This window comes from Cibotium barometz, chromosome 21 (assembly GCF_041138505.1).
Source record: "Cibotium barometz isolate CiBa-2024 chromosome 21, ASM4113850v1, whole genome shotgun sequence".
Lineage (NCBI taxonomy): Eukaryota > Viridiplantae > Streptophyta > Polypodiopsida > Cyatheales > Cibotiaceae > Cibotium > Cibotium barometz.
Genome location: NC_141066.1, coordinates 55,010,525 through 55,025,253, shown reverse-complemented (window position 1 = coordinate 55,025,253; position 14,729 = coordinate 55,010,525). Strand labels below are relative to the sequence as shown.

The 14,729-nt window shown below is 41.9% G+C and overlaps 1 protein-coding gene across 2 annotated transcripts; it reads right to left on the bottom strand.

The window, feature by feature from the left end:
• Window positions 1–11,454: 11,454 nt before the first annotated feature.
• LOC147627382 (uncharacterized) lies at window positions 11,455–13,678 on the bottom strand. 2 transcript variants are annotated; one of them, XM_086816203.1, is made up of 3 exons: window positions 12,014–13,678; window positions 11,819–11,927; window positions 11,455–11,746 (listed from the first exon to the last, which is right to left on the bottom strand). In XM_086816203.1, exons 1-3 carry the CDS (start codon window positions 12,212–12,214, stop codon window positions 11,739–11,741), a joined length of 318 nt encoding a protein of 105 aa, XP_086672329.1. In that variant the 5' UTR covers window positions 12,215–13,678; the 3' UTR covers window positions 11,455–11,738. Both variants share the same exon structure in this region; 1 of them encodes a protein (XP_086672329.1).
• Between the last annotated feature and the right edge of the window lie 1,051 nt (window positions 13,679–14,729).

The following is a 14,729-nucleotide window of genomic DNA, read 5'->3' as shown; positions in this document are numbered from 1 at the left end:
TTAGGGAGGGTCGAAGAGTTCCATCACGGAATATGTGGTAGAGAGAGAGAGAGAGAGAGAGAGAGAGAGAGAGAGAGAGAGAGAGAATCCCCCCAATCACAATGGCAAAGCGCCTTTTTGTGGTAGCATTTCCAAGGTACTGAGACTTGGGTCTCAAGTGTTGAAGATCTCAATGAAGAGCATGAAGAGTGTGGTAATGATTCCACTGGAGCATATGATAATGACTTTGTTGATGAAGCCGTTGTGAAGCTATTACATGATGTCTCTACTGTTATTACCAGGCGAGTAATAACAATAGAGACAACATGTAATAGCTTCACAACGGCTTCATCAACAAAGTCATCATCATATGCTCCAATGGAATCATCACCACACTCTTCATGATCTTCATTGAGATCTTCAACACTTGAGACCCAAGTCTCAGTACCTTGGAAATGCTACCTCAAAAAGGCGCTTTGCCATCGTTATTGGGGGGGTTCTTTCTCGATATCCTTTTTTTAGTTTTTGCTAATAACAGTAGATGGGAGGAGCCTCTTATTAGATATTCTTTTGCACCAACCTCTTAGTTTACACATATGAAAACCTTAAGAGATAAGGTTATTAAGAGGTTGATGCAAAAGAATATCTAATAAGAGGCTCCTCCCATGGTGGAAATGAAAATGAATGAAATTATGCGTTTTCTCAATAGATAGATTATGGAGGGTCGAAGAGTTCCATCACGGCATATGTGGTAGAGAGAGAGAGAGAGAGAGAGAGAGAGAGAGAGAGAGAGAGAGAGAGAGAGAGAGAGAGAGAGAGAGAGAGAGAACAAATCTTGAAAGAAATATAATTGCATGATACAAATATGATTTGATTAGTGAGAAAAATCATTAAGTACAATGCTTTTGTAGTGCCTTGCCTTTTGACTCTTTCAAACACACTAGGGCAATGACACTTGGTATGACCATTGACATCACTGCTTACTTCACACACACATAATATCTTATCCACGTAAGGGTGGATTCACGCATGTAAGTGAGTGTTCACACCCCTTTAGTGTTGAGATATCGAGCTCGTCTAGTGAGGCGGTGGACACTGATGACCCGCCTGGGGGATAGGCCCCACACTTACACCACTGGCATGGTTGGTGAGATCATGGGAGATATGCGGCCAGTGGGATGACAGGCTGTGTGACAGCCATTCTAGAGACTGGCATAGTTATAGCGCCAGCTCATTTAGTCGGGTTCACACTATAGAGAACCCGTGTATGTATTGGTTGCGTACCTTTCATATTATGTGTACTCTTATTCTTGTATATGGTGTGTTGAGTGTTGAGTAGAGAAGAAGAAGATTTTCAGCCTCTCACCTTGTGTGTTCTCTATTAGGGTTTTGTGAGTGTGTGTGAGTGCTTGCAAGAGCTCAAGCTCTCTTCCCCCCTGCATCTTTTCATGGTATCAGAGCTTGGTTCCTGCTAAGGGCTGAGCTGCAAGCAAGAGAACCACAGGAAGCGGTACGAGGGTAAGAGCTTCAACTACTCTTCCCTATTGTGTTGGTGACTACACCCTTGTCGGGAGCTCTACGGGAGGCACCGGCAAACGGTCTCTGATTGAGGAGCTTTCTTCGCGGGAGTAAAGCTATAGGGCAACTATATAGAAATTTTTGGGCCGAAAACGCGTTTCGGGCGCGTCTGGACCTCCGTTTTTCAGAAAGCAGGCGATTTCGAGCACTGCGGGTAAGTCATCGATTCTCTGCAGAACTCTGTTTTACGAACTGCAGGAAGACAGATTGACTGTGCAGACACTGTGGGTGCTGCAAAGAGGTCTACAGTTGCCATTGGGTGTATGTATGCACATTGACGTCACTGTTGGTGAAATTTGAGAGTACTACAGTACCGCTGTGCAGAAAATACAGCAGTTGTGCAGAAAAACCAAAGTGCAGTTTCTGGTAAAATTGTGTGTTTGGCAAGATGTCTAATGATGGCATAACACAGATTGTGGCTAAGAAGCTGGACAAGAATAACTTCCATGCTTGGAGGTTCAGGTTGACAAATTTCCTGATGGGAAAAGGCTATTGGGACTACATAGAAGGTGAGCATGAAGAGGCACCGGAGATACCGGATATAAATCCGACTGCTGCTGCAGATGTGAAAGAGTTTAAAGATTGGAACCAAGGAGCCAGGAAAGTAATGTATTGGCTTTCCATTAGTATACAGGACACCATGATTGGGCACATTCAGGATGCCAAGTCCCCCAAGGAGGTGTGGGACACCTTGGTAAAGCTTTATGAAACAAATACCAAGGCACGTAAGATACAGTTGAAGAATGAACTTCATACTGTGGAGAAAAAGAGCATGTCTATGAATGACTATGCGTTGAAGATAAAGGGCATTGTGGAATCCCTTGCATCTATTGGTGTGTCAGTAGATGATGATGACAAGGTGGAAGTCTGTCTACGTGGTCTCGGGCCACAATACAAGGCGTTTAAGACGTCTATTCAGACTCGGGAAAACATTCCCAACTTTACAGATTTGGTGTCTATGCTGATTATCGAAGAGAAGAACTTGGGTGAAGACCAACAGTCTTCACAAAGCAAAAATAGTTCAGAGCAACAGGCCTTCTACACGAGTTCAGGAAGAGGACGAGGTAGAGGAGGCCGTGGACGCGGTCAAGGAGGTGGCCGAACAGGTAATCAGAATTATGGCCAGCAGCAGCAGCAACAACAGTCCCAGAATCAACAACAACAACAACAACACGCAGGTGGAAGAGGCAAATTCAGAGGCAGGGGGAGTCAAAGAGGTCGTGGAAATTGGCAAAGGCAATATAATGATGCACGTGAATGCTATTATTGTGGTAAGCCTGGACATGTGCAGGCAGAATGTTATAAAAAGCAAGCTGACGTGCAAAATGGGAAAGTGCAGCAAAACAACTATGCATCCTCAAGCAGAAATAATGAGGATAATGAGAGGTTGTTTGTTATGCAGCATGTCGTGAATGCCATGTCTGAAAATGTTGATGCAGCACAAAAAGATAATGTATGGTATGTGGATTCAGGCGCTTCGAACCACATGACGAGTCATGGGGAGTGGTTCAAGGAGATGAAAAACCCAGAAAGACCAGGTTTTGTGGAAACAGGGGACGACACTGCTCATCCAATTGCCCACATTGGAGATGTGCCATTGTCTATGCAGAATGGCAAAGTGAAGTACCTTGCAGATGTACTTCATGTACCAAACATAACAAAGAATCTGGTTTCAGTTGGCCAGATGATTGAGCAGGGTTTGCAGGTTAGGTTTAACCCTGATGGGTGTTATGTCGAAGACTTTAAAGACAAGTGCAGGTTGGTTGCAAAAGGCAACAGAGTGGGCAGAATGTTTACGTTGGATGTAGACATGCCTGAGATGAGTGCTGCGATGTTTGCAAATGGTTCACGAGTTGTTGCAGACACAGACATATGGCATAAAAGAATTGGACATGTAAATGTGCAGAGATTGAAGTCTATGCAGACAAAAGGAATTGTGACAGGGCTGCCAAAATTTAAAGTGGAAGGTATGCAGAAAATATGTGAAGCATGCCAATTTGGGAAGCAAACAAAGCATGTGTTTCCACGTAACAGATATGTGAGTAGAAATGCACTAGATGTTGTGCATTCAGATGTATGGGGTCCTACGAAGACCATATCTATGGGAGGCTGCAGGTATTATGTGACTTTCATTGATGACCACACAAGGAAAGTGTGGGTATATTTCATGAAGGAGAAGAGTGAGGTGTTCACTCACTTTCAGAATTTCAGAGTTTTGGTTGAAAAGCAAACAGGGAAATATGTAAAGTGCCTAAGGTCAGATGGAGGGGGAGAGTACTTCTCCAATGAGTTCTCTGAATTTTTGAAGAAGAATGGTATTCGGAGACAGTTTACATGCAGATACACTCCACAGCAAAATGGAGTTGCTGAGCGGAAAAACAGGCACATTGCTGAGATTGCGCGGGCATTGATGGAAGAGAAGAATATGCCGCATTGCTATTGGGCTGAGGCTGTTTCTACAGCAGTATACATCATGAACAGGACTCCAACTGCAGCCATACATGATGTAACTCTAGAGGAGAGGTTTACTGGCAGGAAACCAGATTTGTCTCATCTGAAAGTCTTTGGATGCATTGCATATGTGCATGTGCCAGATGAGCTGAGAACCAAGCTGGATCCGAAAGCTGAAAAATGTGTGTTTATTGGATATTCCCTTGAGGAAAAGGGATACAGGTGTTATAACCCTGCTACACGTGAGTTGAGGGTAAGCAGGGATGTTGTCTTTGATGAGATGAGCAGCTGGTATGCTGCTGAAAAAGAAGCTGTTGGGGCTGATGTGAGTGGAAGTGTGGTTGCACAGAATGCAGGTCAGCAATCACAGTCTTTGAGTGGACCAGGAGAGTCCTCATCTAGTGGGTCTGTTGATAGACCATGGAGTGGCAGGCTACGTCATAATACCAGTCGTGCAAATGTGATTACTACATCACGTAAAGGAAAAGAGAAAGTGGTTGAGCCCCTTGGTATGCCTGACATTTCTGCAGGGCATTCTCATGTTGATGGAGAGTCTAGTGGCTCAGATATGAGCCTTGATGAGGAGCTTGGGATCCCAGCTATGAGAACACCTGGTGTAAAGAAGGCTATGGAAGCCATGAATGAAAAATCACTATGCATATATGGCAAAGGTTGTGCAGGTTGTTGAGCCCACATGCATTGATGGGGAGAAAGCTATGGATGAGGAGATGGATGCACTATATGGAAATGAAACTTGGGACTTAGTGCAATTGCCTGAAGGCAAGAAAGCCATTGGATGCAAGTGGGTGTACAAAGTTAAACATAACAGTGATGGAAGCATAAACAAGTACAAGGCTAGATTGGTAGCCAAAGGATATGCGCAGACATATGGGATTGATTATGAGGAAACTTTCAGCCCAGTTGCCAAGATGGCAACGGTGAGAGTTGTGATAGCAGTGGCTGCGTCAAAGCAATGGTCTTTACATCAGATGGATGTAAAGAATGCATTCTTGCATGGGGATTTGCAAGAAGAGGTGTATATGTTGCAGCCACCTGGTTATGAGGATGTGGGTCACCCCGAGCATGTTTGCAGGTTGAAGAAAGCCTTGTATGGCTTAAAGCAAGCACCAAGAGCATGGTCCGACAAGATTTCTGAATATCTTGTCACTATTGGCTTTCATGTAGCCAATGCAGATTTCTCATTGTATGTGAGACATGGTGATAGAGGGGTTGTGCTTGTTGTCATCTATGTAGATGACTTGATCATTACGGGGGACCATGATGCAGAGATCTTTGATGTAAAGATCTTGCTTAGACAGAAGTTCGAGATGAAGGATCTGGGGGAGCTCAGATATTTCTTGGGCATTGAGGTGATTAGGTCACCACATGGTATTGGATTACTGCAAAGACAGTATGGCTTGGACATGTTGTCCAAGTATGGTATGACAGGCTGTAAGCCTATTTCTGTGCCATTGGATCAGAATGGTAAGTTGAGTGCAGATTCAGGAGAGATCTTGGAGGATCCTACTATGTACAGGAGCATAGTAGGAAGTTTGATCTACATGACGATCACCAGACCAGATTTGAGCTATGCCGTTGGGTTGGTGAGTCAGTTTATGCAGGTTCCACGGAAACCGCATTTGGATGCAGTGAGATGCATACTGAGGTATGTGAAGTCTACTTTACATTGTGAACTATTCTATGAGACTGGGACAGAGATATGTGTACATGGGTACACAGATGCTGATTGGGCTGGTAGTATCTCAGACAGAAGATCTACCAGTGGATTCATGTTTTCTTTGGGGAGTGCTGCTGTGACTTGGAGCAGCAAGAAGCAACCTACGGTTGCTCTATCGAGTACAGAGGCCGAGTACAGAGGAGCTGCTATGGCAGCATGTGAGGTAGCTTGGTTGAGAAAGCTACTTGCAGATTTGGGTCTATCAGTGGATAGACAAGTTGTCATTTTCTGTGACAACATTAGCAGTATACAGTTGGCCAGGAACCCAGTCTTTCATGCTCGTACGAAGCACATAGAAGTCCACTACCACTTCGTCAGAGAGAAGGTCTTGGCAGGAGACCTTGACCTTGTTTATGTCAGCACAGAGGATCAGATAGCTGACATCTTTACCAAAGCATGGGTACAGAGAAGCTCTGCAGATTCAGGGCTTCACTTGGTGTACATGAGATGGAGTTGAGCTCGAGGGGGAGTGTTGAGATATCGAGCTCGTCTAGTGAGGCGGTGGACACTGATGACCCGCCTGGGGGATAGGCCCCACACTTACACCACTGGCATGGTTGGTGAGATCATGGGAGATATGCGGCCAGTGGGATGACAGGCTGTGTGACAGCCATTCTAGAGACTGGCATAGTTATAGCGCCAGCTCATTTAGTCGGGTTCACACTATAGAGAACCCGTGTATGTATTGGTTGAGTACCTTTCATATTATGTGTACTCTTATTCTTGTATATGGTGTGTTGAGTGTTGAGTAGAGAAGAAGAAGATTTTCAGCCTCTCACCTTGTGTGTTCTCTATTAGGGTTTTGTGAGTGTGTGTGAGTGCTTGCAAGAGCTCAAGCTCTCTTCCCCTCTGCATCTCTTCATTTAGAGACTATTCACACACACATACAGGTACACAAACAGTGATAGACACACATGTACACGAGGCTCCAAATAAGAGAGAGTTCTAGAGAAAGAGAAAGAGTTAGAGAGAGAGAGAGAGAGAGAGAGAGAGTTAACAAGTTAGAGAAATAAATAAAGGAAGTTTGAGAGATTGAGAGAGTTAAAGAGATTAAGAGAGTTAGAGAGAGAGAGAGAGAGTTATGGAGAGAGGTAGAGAGAGAGAGAGAGTTAGATTCTCTCCTATACTACAACTCTTCTATAGTATAATGCTATACTACTAATTATATATATATATATATATATATATATATATATATATATATATATAATTATATATACTAATAATTTTATATATATATATATACTACTAATTTTATATATATATATATATATATATATATATATATATTATTTGGGAGTTAGAGAGTCAGACATTGAGAGAGAGAGAGAGAGAGAGAGAGAGAGAGAGAGAGAGAGGGAGGGAGGGAGGGAGGGAGGGAGAGTTAAAAAGAGAGCTAGAGAGAGCTAGGGAGAGAGTTAAAAAGAGAGCTAGGGAGAGCTAGAGAGAGAGAGAGAGAGAGAGAGAGAGAGAGAGCGAGAGCGAGAGCGAGTGTTAGAGAGAGTTAGAGAGTGAGTGTTAGAGAGAGAGTGTGTGTTACAAAGAGTTAGAGAGAGGGTTGACTAGTTGGAGTGAAACAGAGAGTTAGAGAGCTTGAGAGAGTTAAAGAGAGAGAGAGAGAGTGAGGTAGAGAGAATTATAAAGAGTTGAGATTGAGTTAGATAAAGATAAAGAGAGTGAGTTAGAGAGAGATTGAGAGAGAGAGAGAGAGAGAGAGAGAGAGAGAGTAGAATTATATTAAACAAAATGTTTTTTGTTTTGTTTTAAAGGGGAAAAACAAATAAGAGCCAGAGAGAAAAATAGAATAGTAATCAACCCACAGCACTTGGGTCCTCGCAAGAGGAAAGGGGAGATAGGTCTGGCCCTTTGGAACCCTCGCAAGAGAAAAGAGAAGGTTGAGCATGCGAATGCATGCCCAAGTTCTCCTTGTTGCTTTTGTGATGTTGCATCATAAATAAATCTTTGAGAAAAAGTTATGAATGCCTGACATGAGAGTACTTGAATTTCGAATGCAATGATTTCTTAACTACTTTGGTGATGCTCACTTGTGAAAAAAAAAACAATAGCTCGAATTTCAAACCTATCTTAGAGAGACACCATAAACTTGATAGGTTTAGTGGGAATCACAATTGGTTTTTTTTCTAGTTCACTACAATCGGTTTATAATTGATGAGCCCATGGAATGTAAACCCAATGAATAATGAGTCATGAAAAATGACAACAAGTCATGAGTTGTCGTTTGCAACAAGCTATCTTGATTTTTTACTAGTTCTAAATATTGATCAATTTTACACTCTTTTAGAGACATGGAAGAGTGTTTTTTAAAAATTTTACAAAATAAATATAGTTTTAAACTTCTTTTAAAAATTTTACATATTGCTAATTTAAAGGTGAAAAAATTTCCACTTTTCATGTCAAATAGCAAAATGGAAAAAATAAGGTCAATACAAGATCTAATATTCTTTAAAACTACTAATAATTCACGCATGTCTATGTAATGTATAATACATTCTTTACTTAGAATTACAAAAATATACTTTTTCTTATCCAAAAATTTAACTAACTTTATCCCAATCATTGCACTTCATCTAATCATTGAATTAGGGCATATATTTGATGTTAAGATAAGTGGGTATATGGAGTCCATGGCCATAGAAGAGACTTATTGAAAGAAACGATTTCTCTAGATTCAAATAGAAAACCAACGATCCAAATGATCAAATTTTAGTGAGTGCTACAATTTATCAGTTTACTTTATTTTGATCTAACAGTTCGATTTAGAGTTATCATCTTTGCAAAAACACAGTTTTAGTTTATAACAGTTAGATTTTGAGCCATGAAAATGACAACAGCTGTCGTTTTGAAAAATTGATGAAAAATTAGATTCCAGAATCCACTTTGTTAACAAAATAGATTCTAGAATCTAAAATTTGTTAACAAAATGGATTCTAGAATCCACTTTGTTAACAAAATGGATTCTAGAATCTAAAATTTTGGACACACTGACGTTTCTATCGTAAGAGTGAGATTTTCATCCGAAAAAAGAGAAATTTTGGTCCATAATGAACGAAAATTTCACTTCTATTGGACAAAAAATTTAGTCCATCGTCCAAAAAAATTCGTTGAAAAATTCCGTCGAAAATTTCCAATGTGACGGAAAAAATTTTGTCAAAAAATTCCGTTGGTGGAAATAAAATACTTTAATGGAAATAAATTTCGTCAACAACGAAAATTTTTTCATGATCTAGTATTTCAACAATAAAATTTGGATTCCAGAGATGCTTAAACAAAACAAAAAGGAAAGAAGAGTGAAATTTGTTGACATGTGGACATGCTTAATTTGCATGATATAGAAATTATTGTGTATGGATTTGCGTTAAAAAACTTCTTGACACTTACACCAGAAAATAATTGATATTTTTAAGCAAAAGGTCCAATAGTTGATTGGAAGGGTTTCTTCTCTTTTGTAATTCTTTTTTCAATTAGACGTTTTTGGGTTTAGAGTAAAATGTAAGTAATGTTTTATGCATTCTTTTTTCAAATAGTGTTTTTTTTAATGTTTGACATGAAAGTGTGTTTTTTGTCTCCATAAATTTGAAAAAAATGTAAAAATTTTGGGGTTTTTTTTCAAAAATGGAGTTAAGTTGTTTGCACAACTTTTTTGTTGTTTTTCATGACTCGTTGTGTTAATGGTTGAAGAGGAGATATCCCTTTGCATACAAGAGCTCTTCAACATCCTTTCTAACATCTCGTATGAAATGGCAGATAAAGGTCCCAACAAAGTGAAACTCATCTTTACAACAATTAAAGCTTTCAAGAGACACTCTTTCATCGTTGGTGGCTCCGCATCAAATCAACATGCCAACTCAAGGCAGTGTGCAAAAAATTCAAGCCCACCTCACCTAAACCTAGCTTGTTGGTCATGGTGCACCACAAAGGCCACAAGTAGAAGAGCCCCAACCCATGGATGGACAAGACACAACTCAGGAACCCAACAAGGAGACACGCCAAACCGGTGTTCTAAAGAAAAAGCATCATCGTGTGCGTCTTGAAAAAATGCCTCACATTGGTTCCCACATTGTTGCACCAAAACCTTAATGGTGGATCCTAAAATTTCCATATCATGTCATGTCTGCCATGCACTACTTCCTTTGACCATGAGGCATGCGCTTGAGGCAAGTCTCTTGAGCAAGGAGGTCCAAGTCTGTAGTGACTCTAATAGCTTTTATTGTAGACGAATGTCTTATGAGTATGGTAGCTCGGAGGATGAGGAGCGGTGTTTCACTCTAACTATTCCAAATGGAGCTCACCTTCACAATATCTTGGCATCCCAAGTGACGATGATCCTTATGTACACACAACATATTCATTCAACTTTGTTTGATGTGTGATATGTTCAATTAAACTTTGTATCCTGAGGATTATTAACAAGTTTTTGAGCCCACCAATATGTGCATAAGTGTGGTTGATTAATAAATAATGTCATGGATTACTACAATAAAACCATGACATTACATGAAGGCATTTTAGCCAAGTCGATGATCTCTCCCAACACAATACAGTAATCTTGGACTATGCGAGTAATCTTGAGTGCCCACTAATCTGAGTTTGCTTTCCATAGAGAGCTCGAGACTCGAGAGTTGCCTTGCCAACATAGTAATCTCGGCCTATGCTAGTAATGTTAGGTGGCTCGAGATTACTATCACAGAGTTTGCAAATGGCTCTCGAGAGTTTTCCCTCCAATATAGAACTGTGCTAGTAATCTTGAGTGGCTGAAGATTACTATCACAGAGGTTCTTGGGAACAGCATCAGGTGTTTGCCCTCCAACATAGCACTGTGTGCTAGTAATCTCGAGTGGCCCGAGATTACTATCATAGACTTTCCAAGGAATGGTATCAGGTGTTTTCCCTCCAATATAGCACTGTGCTAGTAATCTCGGGTGGCCCGAGATTACTATCACAAAATTTCCAATGAACGACATCAGGTGTTTGCCCTCTAATGAGCTGTGATAGTATCTCGGGTAGCCCGAGATTTCTATAACAGACTTCATGCAGGGAAGCAGACTTCATATAGGATTACTTGGTCTTGAGAGGCAATGTTATAAAATTAATCTTCTAATATTATTGTACTATATGTGAAAGGTCTCTCTAATGAAAATGGCATGATCCACCTTAGCATGATAAGGTTAGAATCGTGGTGAGTGCTTCTAAAAAAGTTTCCCATATATATACATGTCTCGAGTGACAAAAATTGGACCAAAATTTGCCTTCAAATTTGTATAGCATCATAGTTTCACCCTTAAAAGGCATGGTTACTCGTAATACTTTTAACCTATTTTTTCCACTACAAACATGTTCACAACGTTTGAAACCCGTTTCGAGCAAGGAGATCAAAGAGGTTCAACATAGGCCATTGCAAGTCTTCAAGACAATATCTCACTAATAATAACTTTAGCTTTCTTAATACCACTTCACACACACATTGAAATCATTAAAACTTACACATTTGAAATCATTCACTAAAGACTTATATCATTGAATCCATTCACGCCATTAAAGAAGCTTATCGATCAAACACTTCTCTTTCATATTGCAGCAAAACAACCGGACTTTGCGAAGCCCAACCAAAAAGATAGACATTGAAAATCCATGCTAAGAAAAAGGTATGTAGTCTAGCTCCATGCTAAGAAAAAGGTATATAGTCCAGCTCCATGCTAAGGAAAAGAAAAACATCGCTAAGAAAAAGGTATATAGTCCAGCTCCATGCTAAGGAAAAGAAAAACATCAAAGCTCCATGCTTAGAAAAAGGGCATATAGTCCACCTCCATGCTAAGAAGAAGATAAACATCAAAGCTCCATGCTTAGAAAAAGGGCATATAGTCCACCTCCATGCTAAGAAGAAGATAAACATCAAAGCTCCATGCTACTAAAAAGGCCATGAATCCATTGAAGGAGATTTTCATGATCTCCATGTCCACGTGTAAACCAAGCCCTAGGAAGCTACACCAAGACATTCTATCACTTAGACATTCTATGAATTCATTCTAACAAATTAGAGGCTTCAAAGCTTACCCATTTCTTTGCCCTCTTGAGTCTTGATGTGTAATCCTCCCTCAATCAAGAACATCATGCATGCCATTGCATAATATCCAAAATCGATGCCACTGGGCTGCCACGACATCTGATACATAAGAGCACAACCATGTTGATAGAAGAATGACAACAATCGAGCTCAAAAACGTCCTAAAGATGAACATACTAGCATACCTCCACCATTGTGACATCGCACCAGTCTTGTGGACTCTCAAGCTCACTCTTCATGTTCGAACTAGAATAATACTTCATGTAGTGCGTTTCTGTCCCACCAACTTTATCTGATTCTGCATTGTGCAATTGTGCTCCACTTTCTCGCGCATACAATCCAAGCTGATTCCATCTGTACTCGACTCTACAGCACGGCGCGCCCATTTACTGTTGGGATGGGACAGTTCCATAGGAGGAACCTCCAGCGCTTCCGCCTTGTTTGCAGGGGGACCGCCGCAGAGGCTCTGAAGCTGATGCACCAGCAGAGGTGAGGACCTTGCTAGAGCCACCAGCTTCGTTGCAAGTGCTTCCTGGGCCGCACCGCTCACTTTGCTAGTTCTGAAATCCCTATGGCAACAAAGTTCACCAGGCAGCGTCGCATTAGACATTGCAATGGCATTGCTAACCAGCAACAAATCCCCCGCTTTGACATTTTGGCAAACGAACAACCCACGACCATGGCATGCCATTGATTTCTTGATCACAACAGGGCCGACAAACTCATGGCACTTAGGGGCATCTTGACTCAAGCATCCACCCAACAGAAAGGCGGAGATATCGACGCCATACCCCTCCTGCCCACTACCACAGCACCATTTGCTGTTCTCAAGGGCAAGCTCGACTTCCTTGTTTCCTGGGTCCTTCTGCAGGGCTCCCCCAAAGCAAACGCAACTTCTTCGTAACGTTGGAGCTGGTGGAGGGCTCTCCCCTTGCGGAACATGTTCTTCACATGGCCTGGGTCCAGCCGCAAAGCTTCATCACAGTCGGCCAGAACCCTACCATAGCTTTCAAGCTTCATTGACGCTTCAGAGCGGTTGGAGTAAGCCAGCATGAGGGCATGGGTAACCTGCCGCCCCATCTCCTTCTGAAGGTCCATAGATTCTCCTACTTCAATGCACTTGCTTACCAAGAGATTGCTCCTTCCCAGTCCTTGGCAGAAAAGCAACGGTTCCCCTTGCTGCCCATCTCTGTTAGCTCTGCTAAGAATAGAATCTCGTTAGAGAGGCTTTTGCTCTCCAGCTTAACCACATCAGTGGATTGAACCACTCGCACGAGCAGAAGCCCGTCTCTCCATTTCAAGAATGGCTCCTTGATGGCCACCTTGGACCCCTTTGGAAAGAGCTCCTGCTTGCAGGTGGAGTAGGGGGAGGAGTTGGCATTGCTGTTTTTAATGGAAACCCTTGCCACATTTCCTGCTTCATCCTCCACGCAGGTCATGACCTTCCCGTTCACAGGGAAGGCATCAACGCAAAGGGTCCCATATAGGGCTCTTCCTTGACAACGCTGCCCTACCTGGAGTTCTTCAAGTTTAAGCATGGGACGGAGCTCCTCCAAGGCAGAGGAACACGAAGATGCCAGAGGCGTTTTCGTTCTTTGAGCCCGCTCAAGACCTCTCGAGTGAATCTCCAGTACTCGTTCTTTGTCGAATCCCACACTATAACCATCACCGCTATCCTCATCATCGTGCATGAGGCTTGTGCAGCAGGCCCCGAATGCCCCGCGAGGAATCCCCAGCAGTTCTAGTATCCCGAAATCAAACTCCATGCGACTTGGTGGCTTCTGGACGCTCGGGCTCGGCTCGGCTCGGCTCTTACTTCGGCACCGTATAACAGGACTCTAAAGAGAAGATCGTTGCGAACAGGCTTAGGTAGTGCAGACCGGGCTTAGGTAGTTTAAAAGGATGCTACAAAAAACCAACTGAGCGTGCGTGATTAAGTAGGGTCCACGCGGCGAGAAAAAGAAAATCCTCCTCCCGCCGTCCAGTTGCCATCACAGTTATGAGTCATCATCACAGTATCGTGCTTGATGAGTCATGGAGGAATGTGCTTTATTCAAAGATTTGAGTTTCGTAGACGCCAGTTATAATTTTTCTTAGCCTTGAATTTAAAGCTTCAAATTTTATTTTATTTTTTTCAAGGTACAGGAAATTTTAGGAACACACCCAGCCTCCGTGAGGTGGAGGCGGCCCCACCGGGATGAGGGCTGGCGAACCCATCGTACATGCTTATAATCAACCCATCAAGGGTAGGTACGTAACGAGGCCCCCAAGACTTGAACACAAGACCTTGGGAATAGAGACCAACAACTCTACCAGATGAGCTAGCAATCGTTGGTGAAGCTTCAAATTTTTGAAGTTTTAGTTATAAAACCGATTAATTTATGAATTTTTTGAATAAAAATTTAGTTGGGCTTGAAGTTCATCCTTTTTTTTCACTGGTTCGAAAAAATGTTTATTTCTAACACTGGCCCAAACTCCAGAGTCCAGACGGGTCTAGTTTTGCAAGTTGCCCTTCCAGCCCCCAAACTATGTAAAAAATACCTCTATCTTTTTTTTAAAGCGCTTAGAGAGCCCTTAGATTAAAAATACCTTCATTAAAGAAGAGCTCTTTTTTTCGTATGCCCTTCTGGATAAAGCCTCTTAAAAATGCATTTTAGATTTTTTTCCAACCTTCTAAGTTCACAATGTTCACCTACATAAACTAAAATTTCAAAAAGTCTGCTCTATATATCTTATCCGACTAACACCCCCCTCCACGTGGCAACTTTTTTAGACCTGTTTTCTTTTCTAGGTATTCTAGGCTTTGGACAGTGTCAGTTAAGTGGTAGCTTTATTTCAAATTTCAAACTCTAACCACATGCCAGCTTATTTTTGGACAAAGAGAGCTGTTTTGAGAGAGAG